The sequence below is a fragment of the Zootoca vivipara genome, chromosome 8 (genome assembly GCF_965207765.1).
Source record: "Zootoca vivipara chromosome 8, rZooViv2.hap1.1, whole genome shotgun sequence".
NCBI lineage: Eukaryota > Metazoa > Chordata > Lepidosauria > Squamata > Lacertidae > Zootoca > Zootoca vivipara.
In genome coordinates this window covers 77,480,587-77,499,805 of record NC_142591.1, presented here as the reverse complement: position 1 = coordinate 77,499,805, position 19,219 = coordinate 77,480,587, and the positions used below count along the sequence as shown (strand labels likewise).

General features: G+C 44.2%; 1 protein-coding gene across 2 annotated transcripts in view; it reads left to right on the top strand.

Annotated features, from left to right (window-relative positions):
• The window catches only part of ADCY8 (adenylate cyclase 8), a 107,315-nt gene that overhangs the window by 78,611 nt on the left and 9,485 nt on the right, over window positions 1-19,219 (top strand). For both annotated transcript variants that reach the window (XM_060277612.2, XM_060277611.2), the window contains 6 exons: window positions 2,117-2,318; window positions 4,709-4,798; window positions 7,759-7,931; window positions 11,338-11,419; window positions 15,339-15,497; window positions 18,935-19,081. In XM_060277612.2, coding sequence (XP_060133595.2) covers window positions 2,117-2,318; window positions 4,709-4,798; window positions 7,759-7,931; window positions 11,338-11,419; window positions 15,339-15,497; window positions 18,935-19,081 — 853 coding nt within the window. The remainder of the gene's footprint in view (window positions 1-2,116; window positions 2,319-4,708; window positions 4,799-7,758; window positions 7,932-11,337; window positions 11,420-15,338; window positions 15,498-18,934; window positions 19,082-19,219) is intronic.

The window sequence follows — 19,219 nt, the reverse complement described above, 5'->3', positions numbered from 1 at the left end:
GCTGCGGGGGCCTAGTAGGAATTTTGCCATCTGGCTGATTGGCTGGTGCCAGGTGGTTTTTGCCTACTACATAGCAAACTGTCACAACTTGTAAGGTTGGCGGTTAGGCATTGGTTCAAATAGGATGGGGGAGGGGTAAGGCATACCTGCCAAGTTCCAGCCTGAGAAATAAGGGACTGGACCGGAAGTAGCAAACCGGAAGTAATGCTGCCACCATTTTGTGGAACTGGGCGGAGCATGCTCAGAAGCGGCTTTTGATGCTGCTCTGCCCTGTTCCAAAATAGCCGCCGCACCAGAAGTCGCGCTGCAGCCATTTTGGAACTGGGCAAAGGAGCATCACAAGTGGCTTCTGAGCATGCTACGCCCAGTTCCGAAATAGCCACCGCGCCAGAATAAACAGGGGAAAAACAAAAAAAAATCCGTTTTTTCGGCTGGGGACATCCGGAAAAACGGGGGTTTCCCGGGGAATACGGGAGACTTGGCAGCTATGGGGTAAGGATTTGGCTGGGCCTGCCCCTCAAAATTGCTGCTGCCATTAGGGGTATTCTGTTAAAGGAATCCTGGGGCTCCACATGTTTGTCCGTACCCCTGGTAGCGGCTAGGATGGCGCATGAGCCTAGGGGAGCATCTGGGGGAGAGATCAAGGGCTTGGTGGCCCTGCCCTCTCTCAGAGGGTGCTTACCTATCCTGGGTTCCCCAGTACGCTAGGGGAGTCAGATCTGTCCCAGGCGGGGGACAGGTGGCATGGGAACCAATGCCTAAGCAACCACTCACATTCAGTTGTATTTAAAAAAAGTTGAGGCCAAAATTAATGCCAAAAACCAAAACTTAATTTCTGTGTGAAGTGTGAATTATTTGGTGGGAAGTCTTGGTACTCGGCACGCAATAATTTATTATTTATCTGACCAGGTTGTTCCAGCCACTCTGGGCAGCTTCCAACAAATTAAAACATAACAAGACATTAAAAACTTCCCTGAACAGGACTAAAAACAGAGGCTTTTATCTGAGGAAAAATCAAAACAAATTCTCAGTAAACTGAATACAATTAGAACTAGCAATCTCCCAAACCAGTGGCCCCCAATTAGCTAAGTACCGTGAACCCGTTTCTCAAAAGCCAAGCCATGGACCCCCGATTTTTGAAAATATCTCTGTGGTAGTTTTTGTCACGTGAATAGTTCCACCATGCCTTCCAACACATCCCAGCACAAAACCAGGCCATCCTCTCGTGCGAGTCACATGACCCGCAAGAGAACACAGCGCCCAAAACCACATTTTTTTTAGCCCCACGGTCTCACACGGGGTATGGGCCCAGCCACGATCTCACGTGTTTTGGGGCACTGCGCTCTCATCCAAGAGCAACGGGGCCCTAAAAGGAGATGTCCCAGATAGTTGACAGATCTGTGCCACAGACCTCCTGGGTGGGTTTCGTGGACCCCTTGGGGTCTGCGGAACGCCCGTCCTAAACCTGTTCCTCCGAATACCAGTTATGCTCATGTCCAGCTTCCAGGTTTCCCCCAGTCATCTGGTCGGCCTCTGTGAGAATGCTGGGCCAGATGGGTCATTGGCCTGATCCATAGAATCGTATAGTTGGAAGAGACCACAAGGGCCATCCAGTCCAACCCCCTGCCAAGCAGGAAACACCACCAAAGCATTCCTGACAGATGCCTGACAAGCCTCTGCTTATAGACCTCCAAAGAAGGAGACTCCTTGGCAGCAATTTCCACTGTCGAACAGCTCTTACTGTCAGGAAGTTCTTCCTAATGTTTAGGTGGAATCTTCTTTCTTGTAGTTTGAATCCATTGCTCCGTGTCCGCTTCCCTGGAGCAGCAGAAAACAACCTTTCTCCCTCCTCTATATGACATCCTTTTATATATTTGAATATCCAGCAAACTCTCCTTAAATTCTTATACCCACCCAACTATTTTCCTCTGCCCTCCGCCCTCTTCCCTATCCCTCTTCCAACTTTTGCCTCCCAGCCAGCACCTCACGCTCCCTTGAACTCCCTGCTCCCACATACCCCAAAATTGTGTACCCCAAGCACTCTTCTTCTCCTTCCTCTTTCAAGACACCTCCGCATGGATTCTCACAATATCCTCTTTTTTTCCCCCTCCCTCAGGATGGTACCGATGATCGTCCAGTTTTCCATCCTGATTATGCTGCACTCGGCTCTGGTCTTAATCACAACCGCGGAGGATTATAAATGCTTGCCTCTCGTGCTCCGGAAAACGTGCTGCTGGATCAACGAGACTTACTTGGCTCGGAACGTCATCATCTTTGCCTCGATTATGATTAATTTCCTGGGAGCCATCATCAACATCGTAAGCTCCCAAGGGGGTCGGGAAGTGTCTGATGATGGGCAGAGGGCAGGGCAGGGCTGGGGGAGAGGAAGAAGATCTATGAATCATTTCAACGGATAGCTTTTGTTTTGTTTTTTCAGCCGCAGGAGCTTCTAATGCATGTGTACAAGGGAGGATTTTAATGTTGTCACACAGACAAGTCAGAGCTGTCAAACATCAGGGGAAATCAGTCTGCTGTAATGTGGGATTACATGGAGCCTGATTTGTCCCTTGCGAAGATAATCTTTTTTTAAAGAAAAAGAAAATCCTCCGGCTTTATTCTGCTCAGTATATGTTGCTATTTCAGGCTACATATAGACCCATACTGGAGGGTTGATTTAAAAAACCAATTCTGCTGAAAACAGTTCATGTCCATGTGGAGATGGCACTATTGAATCAGTGCATGTACTGTTAGACTGTACTCTTTATGAAGATTTGAGGAGTGAGGTTATTACTTACCCCTCTGCTACTATTCATACCAGGTCGCTTGTCCTTTCTTCTGGTAGATCAAGATAACCAGGCGACAGCAAAAACTGCATTTTTTTAGCAGGGGCAATTAGAATAAGGTCTATTATTTGATTAACTTTCTAACATTGCTCAGCTTTTTTTAAAAAAAAAAGAAATCAAAAGGAAACCTATTGGCTCACATGTTTGATCTGCAGCTGAAGGAACGTGTATCAATTCTGCCATTTGTATTGACGCCAGAAGCGGCTTTGTCATGCTGGCCACATGACCTGAAAGCTGTACGTCGGCTCCCTCGGCCAATAACGTGAGATGAGCGCTGCAACCCCAGAGTCGGTCACGACTGGACCTAATGGTCAGGGGACCTTTTTGTAGGGATGTGGGTGCTCTTGGGCTTGCCGATCAGAAGGTTGGTGTTTCAAATCCCTGCAATTGGGTGAGCTCCTGTAGCTCTGTCCTAGTTCCTGCCAACCTAGCAGTTCGAAAGCACGCCAGTGCCGGAAAGCAGTTTAGTCCTGCTGGCCACATGACCTGGAAAGTTGTCTGCGGATGAATGCCGGCTTCCTTGGCCTGAAAGCAAGATGAGCTCTGCACCCCATGGTTGCCTTTGACTGGACTGAACCATCCGGGTGTCCTTTACCTTTTTAATAATAATAATAATAATAATAATTAATAAAGTATTTTGTACAGCTAACTGCTTAGCTCTATCCCTGGTATATTTTATCTTATTGCTATGTCTAGTGGCTAATGCAAATAAAGTTTCAATCTATCAATCTATCTTCCGACTACATATAGTCAGCTGTGATCATTTAGCTTCCCATAGACTAAGATATATAAATAAAACCCAAATCAGATTTGACTGAATTAGCAAAGAGCCTTAATTCTTTGACACGTTCCTGTTTCTCAGACATCTAAACTGTCCATGACCAGGAAATTGGTTCTCGCTGTTTGGTTCCAGAGGTTCTCCAACTTTTAGGTACGCCATATAGGCTTAGCTCTACCAACCCAAACAGGGTCTGCCAGGATAAAAGGGTTTATTACACATAAAATAATTAAAAACAGTTGAAGACAACAAAACCAGCGGATATAGTTAAGACAACACTGAAACCCTAAGAAATGAACACTCGTGGTAATCACCTTGAAATGATGGTGTAGAAGGCTTGTAATAAATTAATTGTAATAGTAATATTATAATAATCCTTTAATTCTCTTCCCACGCCAATTCTGATTCATTACCCTGCCTAGTAGGGAGGCTGGCAACACTCACCCATTTTTCTTGGCTTGTGTTTCACCTTCCTTCTGCTCAAAACCTTATGAGATTTTTTTATTTTACCTGCCATTTAAATATTTTTAATCTTGTCAGTGAGATTTGCTAGTGATGCTTCATTATTTCCTTAATTTGTTATTATTCTGTTGTAAGATACTTTGGGGGCTTTTTGATAGGCAGAAAAGGGACCTATAGACTGAAATACACATACACACACAAGGTAATACCCCTTGTCAATGTCGAACCATTGATTTCTGTGAGTCTACTCTAACATCAGATGTTACCCAAAGCCAGTATTTAATCACTCTTGTATGGTTAACACATAAATGATTTGATTTCTTAAATAAAAAATATTCCTCCTCCTCCTCCTCCTCCTCCTCCTCCTCTTCTTCTTCTTCTTCTTCTTCTTCTTCTTCTTCTTCTTCTTCTTCTTCTTCTTCTTCTTCTTCTTCTTCTTCTTCTTCCCCTTCTCCTCCCCCTCCTCCTCCTCCTCCTCCTCCTCCTCCTCCTCCTCCTCCTCCTCCTCCTCCTCCTCCTCCTCCTCCTCCTCCTTCTTCTTCTTCTTCTTCTTCTTCTTCTTCTTCTTCTTCTTCTTCTTCTTCTTCTTCTTCTTCTTCTTCTTCTTCTTCTTCTTTGTCCACAGCTATGGTGTGATTTTGACAAACCGATGCCCTATAAGAACCAGACTTTCAACTCTTCTGTGTATTTCACGGACCTTTGCTCCTACCCAGAGGTAATTCTGAGTGGACTGTTTTAGAAAGACAGCACATTTATTCACAACTAACCTTCCCCTTCCAAAGCTCTGCAAGAGAGTGCTTATGCGATAGAGACTGTGACTGCTGGGGCTTCCCCCCCTTCATTGATCTCAGCGACCACTTTGCATGCAGGATATCTCAGATAGGACTGGGAAATCCCCCCGCCCGCCCGCCCGGCTGAAATCCTGGAGAGCTGCTGCTAGTCATTGGCTACATCTAACTCTATCGCATTGGTGTTCTTGTTATAAAATACAAGCTGGCATAAAGTTACACCAGATCCAAACCCTGTTCAGGAGCCCCAAACTTGTCATGCAGAAAGCAAGCCTTTAAAATAGAGGTTGGCTTGCAACACCTTTTCCCCCCACGTCTTGTGGCTGAGCTGAACAGAGTTAGGATCCAGCTTAAGTCCAGAACACCACTTTGGGGGGGGGACTTACTCTGGCCCCAGCTCAAGCTCAACCAAAGTTCTGCCATGTCCTAAGCTGCAGGTCTTGCCATAGGGCTGCCTCCTTACTGGTTGAAACCAGTGTAGTTTAGTAGAGTGTTGGCCTTTGAGGAGGGAAATATCAGCCATCAAGCTTACTAGCCCAGCATAACCTGCCTCACAGAGTGCAAAGTGGAGCTGAGTGGCCATATATACCAGGCATCCCCAAACTTCGGCCCTCCAGATGTTTTGGACTACAATTCCCATCATCCCTGACCACTGGTCCTGTTAGCTAGGGATGATGGGAGTTGTAGGCTAAAACATATGGAGGGCCGCAGTTTGGGGATGCCTGATATATACAGACAGGTGGAATAGACATGTGATAATGATCGGAGGCTGCAATTCTACACTAGTGGCCAAAATTGTGGAAACCTTTTGGGGAAAGTGTACTGTATTTTTGAGGTTTGATGGCTCATAACACCAGGTTTTTTTCCCAGAGTAACACCATAAAATTATATATCAATGGAAAGATAATTTAATGAAGAATGTAATGCAACCAAGTTTGTTCAATTATCTGTATTCTATCAAAAGTTATAGCCATCAGGTGCAATGAGCCAATCAGGTGACAGAAAGATTCAGCTATTGATGTTATGTAGTGAGAGGAGGACAATTGTCAGTGTGTTATGTGATTGCTATCAAGCTGGTTGGGGTTTTTTTGTGTTCTTTCATTCAGTGAGCTTGTAAAACATAATAAAATTATAGAAATGGTGCAAAGAGTTAACTCATTAAAGAATCTGGTGCAAAGAAAGCGATGTATAATACAGTAGTACTATTAAGTGAACAAGGCTACAGTTATGAAGAAATTAGAAGAAAAATGGGTGGAAAGAGGACAAGATGGAAACTTTTTGGGAAAAGTGTATTTCTGAGGTTTGATGGCTCATAACACCTGATTGGCTCTCTAAACACTCATGCTCATTGGCTACATTCAAATGAAGGAAAGCTACTGCATATCAACCTAAGCAAGTTGTGCTTCCCTTTTCTGGTTATTTGGCTATAACTTCTGATAGAATACAGATAATTGAACAAACCTGGTTGCATTACATTCTTCATTAAATTATATTTGCATTGATATATAATTTTATGGTATTACTCAAAAAGAAAAGTGGTCTTATGAGCCATCAAACCTCAGAAATACACTTTTTTCAAAAGGTTTCCACAATTTTGGCCACTAGTGTAAACTCCCTTAGTGGGAATTGAGCCCTGCTGAACTTAGTGGGGCTCCCTTCTGAGTTGTCATGTGTAGGATTCATAGATTCATGGAATTGGAGAACTGGAAGGGGGTCATCTATTCCAGCCCCCTATATTGCAGGAATCTCAATGGAGTTTCTCCCCTCTGAAGTGTGCCGATGCAGCCTTCACATCCCCCTATGGCTGAAGTACTTTATAGCAAAGAGGGTGCTATAACCCTTCTTCAACAGGAGGGAATCTGGTTGGGCGAAGCCAAGCGAGCACCCCTAGCCAGCTGGCCAGCCGGTTCCCACCTTCCAAGCCCAAACGTGAGAACCACTGCCCCACCTTGCCTCCTCCAAGCACCTCCAAGGCCAACAGACCTGTGCATGCTGTCTCGGTCCCTCTGAGTTCAACTGGGATGTCCCTCCTAAGGATCTTGCAGCCTTGCCCCCACATTCTTCCCAGAGGGCTTTCCAACCCGGGCTGCGAGTATAGCCAACAGTAGCAGCCTGAAAATAAAATAAAATAATTCCTTCCAGCAGCACCTTAGAGACCAACTAAGTTTGTCATTGGGATGAGCTTTCATGTGCAATGCATGCACACTTCTTCAGATACACTGAAACAGAAGTCACCAGACAATTATATATAGTGAGAGGGTGGGGAGAGGTATTGCTCAGAAGGGTGGTGGGAATGGGTGATTGGCTGATAGGTGTGGTGAACCTGTTGATGTCTGTTAACGCCTGCAATTGGTCTTACAGGGAAAAGCAAGGGGTGAGATGGCTAAAAATAGTTTTGTCATATATAATAAGATAAGAATCCAATGTCTCTATTCAGATCAGGTCTCTCCATGGTTTTAAGTTTGGTAATAAGATGCAATTCAGCAACTTCTCTTTCCAGTCTATTTCTGAAATTCTTTTGCAATAAGCCACCTACTTATAGAATGTATAGAATGTCCTGGGAGATTGAAGTGTTCTCTTACTGGTTTCTCTGTCTTGTGATTCCTGATGTCAGATTTATGTCTATTTATCCTTTGGCGTAGGATTTGGCCTATTTGTCCGATACAGAGAGCTGAAGGGCACTGTTGGCATTTGATTGTATACACAATGTTAGAAGATGAGCAATTAAATAGTCCTGAGATGGTATGTTGGATGTTGTTGGGGCCAGTAATGATGTTGTCCGGGTGTACTGTATGTGAAAATAGACAGCCAGAGTTGGGGGGACGAACTGCAGATTCACGTGGGCTGGAAGCTGAAACCAATTCCGATCCCAATCTCCTTTCCAAAGTATTTCGTCTTCACCGGCATCCTGGCAATGGTGACCTGCGCCGTGTTCCTGCGTCTCAATTCCGTCCTCAAGCTCGCGGTGCTGCTTATTATGATTGCCATCTACTGCTTCCTGACAGAGACCATTTATGCTTCGCTGTTCCTGCGATACGATGACATCAATCATAATGGAGAGTAAGTGTTTAACACAGCTTTAAATGCCTGCATTTAAAGGGATGCGGGTGGCACTGTGGTCTAAGCCACTGAGCCTATGGCTTGCCGATCAGAAGGTCGGCGGTTCGAATCCCCGCGACGGGGTGAGCTCCCGTTGCTCGGCCCCTGCTCCTGCCAACCTAGCAGTTCGAAAGCATGTCAAAGTGCAAGTAGATAAATAGGTACTACTGTGGTGGGAAGGTAAACGGCGTTTCCGTGCGCTGCTCTGGTTCGACAGAAGCGGCTTAGTCATGCTGGCCACATGACCCGGAAGCTGTCTGAGAACAAATGCTGGCTCTCTCGGCCTATAGAGCGAGATGAGCGCACAACCCCAGAGTCGTCCGCGACTGGACCTAATGGTCAGGGGTACCTTTACCTTTTAAATGTGTACAGCCGGAATCTTTGAAGACATTGAAGAAACCTTCTTCCCTCCATAACGCACCAGAGCCCAGGCTTTGAATGCAGAATGTCCCGAGTTCAATCCCTGGCATGTCCAGTTAGGGCTGGAAAAGCTGCAGAGCTGCTGCCTGTCTGTGTAGACAGTACTAAGCTAGATGGACCAATGGGATGACTTGGTTTAAGGTGGTTTCCTGTGTTTCAGTATACGGTACAGTTTGGGCAGCGTACTTGGCAATAGATCCAAGAACAGGCCTTTGTACCTTGCCGTGAGTTTGGCTCCCAACTATTGAAAGCGGAAATGGGGGGGTCTGCAACAACTTTGGGGAACAACATGCAAGTCATGCGTGGGAATATTTACACTTTTCAGTGAATTTCAATCAGGAGTTGAGCCTCCTGGCTTGAGAACCATAAAATTTGTTTTGCTGTGGATCAAAGCTCCATGTAAATGGATGGTGTTAGTAAGTAAGTTGGACTAGATTTACTCCCCACATCAAAAATTTAATAAAATAAATAGAATTTTGGGGCCTTAGGGGGGGGCAATTTTCTTCTTTCTGAGATGTCTCTTTTTCATGATGCATGATTCATTTATATTTTGGTCCACGACTATACATTCCTTAGATTTTTTTACTTTTCCCATTGTCATGACTTAGCACTAGTTTCTACATTCAGCTTTTTCTGGAGGAGACTACTGCAGACGATCAAGGTGGGGAGCCCTCACTTTGACTGCTTCCCTTGCCCCAAACTTCCTGCTATTGGAAATCTAGCATGCCAGGGAGAAGGGCTCAGCTTGGCTTTCTCCCTGGCAAGCTAGCTTTCTACCCTCAGCGATTTTGTCTACTAGGGACTTATCAAGTCTGGAAGTCCCTCTTCTTCCCCTCCGACCGTCTCCAGCACTCATGAACATATTGTGCTGACTGCTGCTGTCCAGGGGAAGGGGAGGGGGGAGAGCTTTGCCATTTCTGCTGGGAGTATAAACAGATCCTTACACAACATCCTTTCATTTCTTCAAATAACAAAAGTAAAAATAGCCTTGATAAATAGAGAACCTTGCCCGAGTCATCTCATATCTAGACAAGATAATTCCTTAGTGGTGCTGGGAATATCTCATCAGCTGGAAAAACGGATTCATCAGAAATGAAAGAGGGTGTCCTTATTATGGATCCACAAATAGGAAAGCAATACCACGGTTGGTTTGAGGTGTCAATCTTTTACTCCTATTACTGTCAAAAAAAAAAATGCAGCTCTCTTGTCAATTGCTGGCTAGGCTGTCACACGGAAGTGAGGATGGGGTTCAGGCATCAGGCGTGAATGTCTGAGAGAAGCCAAAGCTGTATTTTTCTCCCTCTCTCACTTTTCTGAACGCAGAAAAGTGAGCGCAGAAGGAGAAATGGCCTTAATTATGTAGCAGGCAGTTTCGTGCCTTGCTTTTCCCGAAATAATCACAAGCAGAAGGGAACCCAGTTCTTAATGGGAAGCCAATTTGTAGAAAGGCGAGGCTTACCTGTCCGCTCCCCGCCCCCTGCAATCCTCACTCCCCTGCCCCTCCCACAGCTAGGAGCCTCACAAACACAGCCTCATGAGGAATTGAAGACTACAAAACCCATGATGGAGTGCAGCTCTCAGTGAAATGCTCATGTACTGTACAAGAATTGTAGAGTACTGCATGGAACTGCCTGGGGCCTTTAATACTGATAGGATACTTGATGCCAACCACTTAGAGGTTTTGAGGATTAAATGGCATAATGGCACCAGTGAGGATTTCTCCCCTAAAGCTCCTATGCTTACATAGTGCAGGAACAGGGCCAGATTTAGGTTTGATGAGGCCCTAAGCTACTGAAGGTAATGGGGCCCTTTATGTGTCCAGCTGTCCTTTGTCACCAACAAATTGTCACTGTTTTTTATGTTGAATATATGTGATATGGTAATTTATGGACCTCATAGGTATCTTAAGCCATTTGCCCATGTTGCCATGCAGAATGTAGGCACCCTATATATCATACCTGCCAAGTTCCGGCCTGAAAAATAAGGGACTGGACCGGAAGTAGCATACTGGAAGTAGCGCTGCCGCCATTTTGGAACTGGGCGGAGCATGCTCAGAAGTGACTTTTGATGCTGCCCTGCCCTGTTCCAAAATGGCCACCGCTTAGAAGCAGAGAACATGTTTTGCATGAAATAGGTCCCCATTTCAATGGCCTGGGATCTTCAGATAATGCTGGAAAATACCTCTGTCAAAAGCTGGAAAAACAGGGGTTTCCCGGGGAATACGGGAGGCTTGGCTGCTATGCTATATATAGAAATGAACAAACCAGTGATATTTTAGGGAGCAGGCTAGCAGGCGGGGGCCATTACTTACATCACTGGAGCCTACACAACACAAAACACTGTTGCTATATGTAGGTTTTATTTTATTTGGTTTTATATCTTTTATTTTGGAAATGTACATCCAGGTTTTTTTCCTTTAGATTTTTTTGGGGGACCCCCAAGAGAATGGGGCCCTAAGCTATAGCTTGTTTAGCTTATACTTAAATCCAGCACTGTGCAGGAATCTCTGTTCTAGCCACAGTGGGGGGATGAAGAGATCAGCCTCCCCTCCCAGCACGCTGCCTTCCCAGTAAGAACTGGGCTCCCCTGCGTTTGTCGTTATTGGTTTGGTGTTGTTCTTGTTATTTTGTTTTATTATGCATTTTATGTTCTCATTTTGTATTTTTATATTGCGGGGACTGCCCTGTGTTCTTTGGATGAAGGGTGGGATACAAATCTAATAACTAATAATAGCAATAATGCAAGCTATGTAGCTTCACGCTATGCAGTTAAGCAGACAGTTGGTTTGGTCCTGGCAGCCTTAGCTCAAGAGAGATGCTTTCACTGTGATAAAGGCTAACCTTTTTCCTGCACATGGACCCTGCAAGGTGAGTCTTTTACTTTATTTCTTTGTATTTGAACCTTTGCGATTCCTACTCTTTCTTTTTTTCCCCCACCTTTTTTCTAGCACAGACTTTTTGGGGACAAAGGAAGCCTCCTTGCTCCTCATGGCCATGTTTCTGCTTGCTGTATTTTACCACGGCCAACAGGTAAGGCAAAGGGTTATTATTTATTTCACATTCTCCCCCAAAGTGGAAAATATCCACAGTGGCTCCTTAGCAATTACCTTCCGACTAATGACTGCCATTTGGAGTGAATAATGAAATATCAAATGGGAAAATTTTTATGACCTTCAATAATTGGATGTCTAATTAACCTTAAGGAAAGACTGATTAGGGAGAAAAAGTTCCCTTCTATATGCAGTTTTGTTCTCTATCTATCTAGCTCTCTATATATACCGTATATAATATCTAGGTTCTCAGTTCTCCAACTAAGCACGTTTCCGAGCACAATTCAAAGTGTTGGTGTTGACCTTTAAAGCCCTAAACGGCCTCGGTCTGGTATACCTGAAGGAGCGTCTCCACCCCCATCGTTCTGCCCGGACACTGAGGTCCAGCTCCGAGGGCCTTCTGGCGGTTCCCTCACTACGAGAAGCCAAGTTACAGGGAACCAGGCAGAGGGCCTTCTCGGTAGTGGCACCCACCCTGTGGAATGCCCTCCCACTAGAGGTCAAAGAGAACAACAATTACCAGACCTTTAGAAGGCATCTCAAGGCAGCCCTGTTTAGGGAAGCTTTTAATGTTTGATGGATTTCTGTATTTTAATGTTTGATGGATCTCTGTATTTTAGAATTTCTGTTTTGTTGGAAGCCGCCCAGAGTGGCTGGGGGAACCCGGCCAGATGGGCGGGGTATAAATAATAAATTATTATTATTATTATTATTATTAACTGTCTTTCCCAAAATTGCAACACATTCCAAATTAATCAAAACCCAAAGCAGAGGTGGATGTAAATGGTCTGTATTGTGAGACACAATTTGGGGGGATTGTCTGTGCCCCAGATGTTGAGTTCAACAGAGACAGGGAAATTTATCCCAATGGTGTCTGTGATTGCATCAGTTTGTTAAGGCAGGGGTGGCCGGTGTGGTACCCACAACAAACACACGCACTGCCTCCTTGGTCATGAAGTTGTGATGGCAGTTGCATTAATCTCCCTTGAAAAGTGTGTAGAGGTGAAGGAGGAAGTTAGAAGACTGACACTCTTTCCCACTTCCTGTTTCAGATCTATGTGCTTGCCAAGACTCAGATGAATTCTGTGTGCTTTCTCTCTCCCTATTTTCCCTTGGAAGGGCTGATCTTGGAGCACTTAGTAAAAAAATCCAGCACTTAGTCAAAAATCCAAATGTGCCCAGGAGCCTAAAAGAATTAGCAGCCCCTGTGCTAATGGATAGTGACCATTCCCTCTTGTGGGAAAGGATTAAGCACTATGCTTAAGGACAATTTGGAAGATAGTCTTCTTGATACTTTCCCCTCTGGCTGTTTTTTTCCGTTCAAAATCACACACATGATTTTGTTGTTGTTGAGCTGAAGTATGACAGCCCTATGTAAAGCAGCTGGGGGGGGGCTCCTAGATCATCATGCCAAGTCCAGATATTGTTGGACTGCAAGACCCATCAGCCCCAGCCATGGTCAAGGACGATGAGAGTTGTAGTCCAACAACATCTGGAAGGCATCAAGTTGAAGAGGACTGCGCTACGCAATCACCTATCTGGGCATTTTTCAGTCTCAAGACTGCTCTGAGCTTCAGTTGCTGAGCTGTCCCATGTGCCTGCAAACCATTCTGTGATCCAGAAAGTGTTCTCTGGGAAGGTGAAGGTTAGCAAGTGCTTGGGACAGCAAGAGCAGAATCACATCCATAATCCAATAATCCACAGTGCCGTAGGGTTTCCACCTGTCCTGTATAACAGGATTGTCCTGTATTTCAACATAAAATGCCACGCCCTGTATTGATACAGTTTTGTCCTGTATTTCAGGTCTTCTCTCTCTCTCCCTCCCTCTCTCCCTCTCTCTGCCAAGTTAGGGATCCTCTCCAAATCCATGTGTTTGAAAGGTGTGTGAAAGGTCATATATTTAAGCTGTGGGCAGGGCAGTCTCAAGCAGGTCGCGCGCCCTGGTGCTGAGGGGCGGAGATTGCTCCGGCGCCCCCGCCCTTGTAGGACGCAGCATGGTTTCCGCGCGGCGTCCAGCCTACCAGCCCGGCGCCCTGGCGCACCGCACCATTGGGGGTCTACCTAGAGCCGGCCCAGGCTCTGGGTAGCCAAGCACAGAGAGATTTACAAACTCATGTGGTGCGACAAATTCCAGAGTGACCATTCAGTTAGGCTACAGTAGATTGTAATGGATTGCTTTGAAGTCACGTCAGCACCAGATTTTTTGGGGGGGGGGGGATGTCTCCCAGGCAACCCACCCTGTCCTGTATTTTGCTAGAATAAAGTTCTAGCAAACCCTGCACCAATGGGGATTAACAGCAAACAAGCACCAGATACTTCCCGTTCTTGAGCTGTAGTCCACCAGCAATTCTTTATGAAGAGTCCGCTTCTCTGCTCCTTTTCGTTCAAGGCCCGATCCTAACGCTAAGCAGGCATGCCTTTTAACTTAATTTGTCTTGGGGAAACCTGAAATAACCAAGACTGTTTGCTCCTAATAAGGTTTCTCCTAGATACATATCTCATATCGTCGATATGTCTGGAGGATGAGTTCTGCTAAGCCCCAAATTTGAAATAACAATAATAATAAAAAGAGTTCCATTAGCCATCTTTGGCATTAGTATAAATCATATGCTTTTGGAGCAGAGACTTGACGCAACATAAAAGCAATGATTTCTGGAGCTGAATACAATATGCCCTTACAATAATTTCATTGCGCTCTGGCTTTCAGAGTTACGTTAAAATAGCATTAAAAGAAAAAAAAGAGCCCATCAATCTGCTCTGAGTATTTGTTCCATGAAAAAAAAAAGCAAACCAAGTACTGTAAACTTCAGTTTAAACATGGGCAGAGCACGTGTATTTTCTCTTTTCTTTTTTTAAAAGTTATCTTTATTGCATTTTTTTTAAAAAAATACATAGAAAGCATGATTTTAACATTACATCCAAATATCCAAAAATAAAAATTACAGAAAAAGAAAAAATATAGAAAAAGAAAAGGGGGGGAATGAAAAATAATTAAAAAATGTAAAAGACTTAGTGCAGTACACAAAATTGTTCAAAGGGTACAGACAATAGTTTGAATATTGTATAAGCCAGGTTCTCAGAAAGAAATACATCTGTAATCCTTCTTTCCTTTCTTTCTTTACAGTCACTTTCTTTCAGTCACTGGCTGAGAGCCAGTGTGGTATAGTGGTTAAGAGCGGTGGACTCGTAATCTGGTGAACCGGGTTTGCTTCCCCGCTCCTCCACATGCAGCTGCTGGGTGACCTTGGGCTAGTCACACTTCTCGGAAGTCTCTCAGCCTCACTCACCTAACAGAGTGTTTGTTGTGGGGGTGGAAGGGAAAGGAGAATGTTAGCCACTTTGAGACTCCTTCGGGAAGTGATAAAGCGGGATATCAAATCCAAACTCTTCTTAATGATTGATGTTCTAATGTATTTTTAACCTCTGTTGGAAGCTGCCCAGAGTAGCTGGGGAATCCCAGCCAGATGGGCGGGGTACAAATAAATTGTTGTTGTTGTTGTTGTTGTTGTTGTTGTTGTTGTTGTTGTTGTTGTTGTTGTTATATAGCATATATTCAACACAAAAACTGACAATTTGTTGTTGACAAAGGACAGCTGGACATATAAAGCGCCCTATTACCTTCAGTAGCTTAGGGCCTCATCAAACCTAAATCCGACCGTCTGTAGTTAAAAGTAGAAATCGGAAAATGTGTCCTCTTTTTTGCTCTTCAAAATATGGCAACCCTATCTAACCCACTTCACAGGGCTGTTGTGAGGATGAAATGGGGAAAGGAAGGCCCATCCCTGTGACACTGGTGTCTGACTCACTGTGCCTGACATAACGTGCATTGGCTCACGTAATCCAAACCCTAAGTGACTTAACATTTAATTCATTTTCCCTTCCTCTCCTCACCTCTACAGCTTGAATACACAGCCAGGTTGGACTTCCTGTGGCGTGGCCAAGCCAAAGAAGAAATCAACGAGATGAAGGAGTTAAGAGAGCACAACGAAAACATGCTGCGAAATATCCTTCCGAGCCACGTTGCCCGTCACTTCTTGGAAAAGGACCGAGATAATGAAGTATGTAATATTTTGGCTCTGGTTTCACCTAAAAATGGCCAGTATTTTAAAAAAAGGGGGTGTGTGGGACTTCTCTTGTACAGTTGGGTTTTCTCTTGCAATTGCCTTCACAGCTGGGAAAGTTCCTGCTGCTGAAGAGACAAGCTGCTGAAAAGGCTTGCCTCTTCAGCAAAATGGGGAAGTGATGGGAAGAAAACAGCATGCAAAGCTCTGGCTTAACACACAGTTCTCTTCAGGGCATGGATGTGTGTCTGGGGCCCAGCAAAGAGTTCTGAAACCTTATTCATAATAAGATGAAAGGAGGTCCCAAATGTGGGAATTTTGGAAGATTCTCCCCCTAAAATGAGTGAAATGAACCAGGGTGATATAGTGGTTAGGGTATTGGACTACGACCTGGGAGACTGCAAATTGAGGGGCACACGCAAGGCAAAAATGTTAGCCAGGTGACACAAGAGCATTCAACCCATAGTTTGTTTTGAACTATGGTTTAATGCGACTTGGGGACCAGGCCATTGTTATGCTAAGCTACATCTGTTCTCGCTCTGCAGAGAGCACTCTCTGCATAGTTTGCCATTTATGCCTGTTATTTTCAGACTCTGTCTCTGATCTCTCAACATAATAATCCCTTTCCTCTCTCTCGGCCTCTTTCATTATCATGCCTGCTGAAGATTTGTGAATCAGCTAACTGGCTCATTCGTGCTTTAATGCTCATCTACGTAATATGTGAGCTTCACTGCTCTCCGGGAAAGGGGAATGGAAGAGTGAACACTTTTTCATGCATTATTTCAAGCCATTATTATTATTATTATTATTATTATTATTATTATTATTATTATTATTATTCCCCACCCATCTGGCTGGGTTTCCCCAGCCACTCTGGGCAGCTTCCAACAAAATATTAAAAAATACTTTAAATCTAGTAGTTCCCAGACTCAACACACACACACACATACTGTGGACCACTTGAAAATTGCCAAGGTTCTGAACTGACCACTTAATGGTTTTTCTGCCTATTGAGTAATGTGCTGTGCTAGATGCTATATGATTGCTAGCTGTACTTTTGAAAACATGCCACAGACCACTTGAATGAAGCTTGCAAACCACCAATGCTCCATTGACCACAGTTTGGGAACCCTTGTCCGGAGCCATAGAGCTTTCTTTATGAATGATACTTGGCCAAAACCAGCAAAATGAGCCATTGGCATTAGACCACTTAGCTTAGAGGCATGTGTTTAGTATGGCTCTGTTTGACAATGTCATGCAATATGTCATGCAATATGTATGTAAAATTCTTGTTTTGTTTTGTTTATTTATGATTTTCAATTATATACATTTCAATAATTTTACATTCATTTTAACATCTCAAATCTTGACTTCCCTCCCTCTCTTTCTGCGGTTCCTTAAATTTCTTTTTAGTATCTTCTGCATATCCAAATTAACTTAATTTGCTCATTTATTCATCTACTTTAAATATACACTCTTCTAAAACTGCAGGTTATTGCAATAAACCCTGCCAATGTTCTTATCTGTTTACAGTTTGTTTGTAAATATTATTTCCATTCTTTTATTAAAAGTTTGTTATCTTACTTTTCCGGTAAGTTTCGCCATTTCTGCATATTCCATGAGTTTTTGTATCCATTCTTCTTTTGCTGGGGCTTCTCCTTTCTTTCCATTTTCCATTTCCTTCTTGCTGCTGTAGTCGCATACATGAAAAAGTTTCTAAACAGCTTGGGTAGTTCTGTCCCTATAATTCCCAAAAGGAATATTACAAGAATTTTAAAGTATTATAGCTAAACATTTTGGCATGTTGCAGCAATAAAATGGCTAGAATATTTTCAAAGCTGAGGAGGGTCCAGTATCATTTCAAATCGGATGGGGGACCGCATGTTGAGCTTCCTGTATTGCAGGGGGTTGGACTAGATGACCACTGGGGTTCTTTCCAACTCTACAATTCTGTGTTCATGTGATTCTGCCATTACCAGTTGCTCTGATTAAAAAGTGATGCTGTTTCCAAGGTGTTATCATAGAGCTTTGAGGGTGAGATGCTCTGAAGGGCTTCATTCACAGAAGCAAAGCAATGCTGGTTCTATCCTCTATCAGGGGTCAGCAAACTTTTTCAGCAGTAGGCCAGTTCACTGTCCCTCAGACCTTGTGGGGTGGGGACTATATTTTGAGGGGGGGAGAGAACGAATTCCTATGCCCCACAAATAACCCAGAGATGCTTTTTAAATAAAAGCACACATTCTACTCATGTAAAAACACGCTGATTACCGGACCATCCACGGACCGGATATAGAAGGTGATGGGGCCGCATCCGGCCCCCGGGCCTTAGTTTGCTTACCCATGACATTGAGGTCATGCAATGTTAATGTGTTGATCATATACATCTAGAAGTTCTCCCTTTTTGCTAGCATTCTTGGTTCTGTTGGCAATTCTGCATAGCAATTATTGACAAGTACGTATGAAGGTACATTGTACAGCCGTTGTATGAATTGTTTCATAAGCATTGCTGTGCTGACGGCGTGGCTGAGATCCCTGCAGCCACATAAGGAGGTGATGGGCACTAACAATTTTGCACATCAAGTCGTTTCCCTGCCACTGCGAGGCACGTGGTCCACACATGCAGGCTCTTGCTTGTATCAAGTGGCCTTGCTGTGACTTCTAAATAAATTAAACACATATTACGTACATTAAACCTTGCAACCCTTTCATGGGAGCCAAAGCCAGTTGCCAGAGGCCAGCCCTGCATCCTAGGGGCTAGATCTAAACAGCCATAAGAAACATTCTGAACACACACTGCCAAAAAAAAGAAGCAGCTCGCAATTGAAAATATCGTCGAGTTGTGATTTCAGCTCACAGCGCCATCTGGTGTCACAGTGTTACAACGCATTTATAACGCTGTATTTTGACTAATGTGGCCGAGTCCTTCATCTACCATTGTATATCATAAAATCATAGAGTTGGAAGGAGCCCCAAGGGACATTGAGTCCAACCCCCTGCAATGCAGGAATTCCAACTAAAGCATCCGGATGTCAAGGAAATAAACAACTATCTGACTTTTAGAAGACATCTGAAGGCAGCCCAGTTTAGGGGAGTTTTTAATGTTTGTTTTATTGTGTCTTTAATATTCTGTTGGGAGCTGCTCAGAGTGGCTGGGAAAACCCAGCCAGATGGGCAGGGTATAAATGAATTGTATTATTATTATTATTATTATTATTATTATTATTATTATTATTATTGATATCCCTCGAGGGTTAATTGATGAGCAAGTACCAAACACCTATCCTTCCTCTTGCTCACAAGATGCACAAAACTCTATGGCAATGTTAACTGCAGGCAATGAAACTCCCCACCTCCCCCTTCAGTCTGCTACCTACAATATGTCACTTAGATGCATTTTTCTCCTCTCTGTCCTTTTGCTCTTTGGCTATCCCTAGGAACTGTATTCTCAGTCCTACGATGCTGTCGGCGTCATGTTTGCTTCCATCCCGGGCTTTGCCGACTTCTATTCCCAGACTGAAATGAACAACCAGGGAGTGGAATGTCTGCGTCTGCTGAACGAAATCATTGCAGACTTCGATGAGGTAATTTCTCAGCCCTGGGTTTTGGGGTGTGTGTGTGTGTGCGCGCGCACACGCACGCGTGCACAGTGGAATGAAATTTAAGAAAACAGGCAGGGTCGGGAGGCCTGGCATTTGCACCAGCTCAGTCATTACATTAGT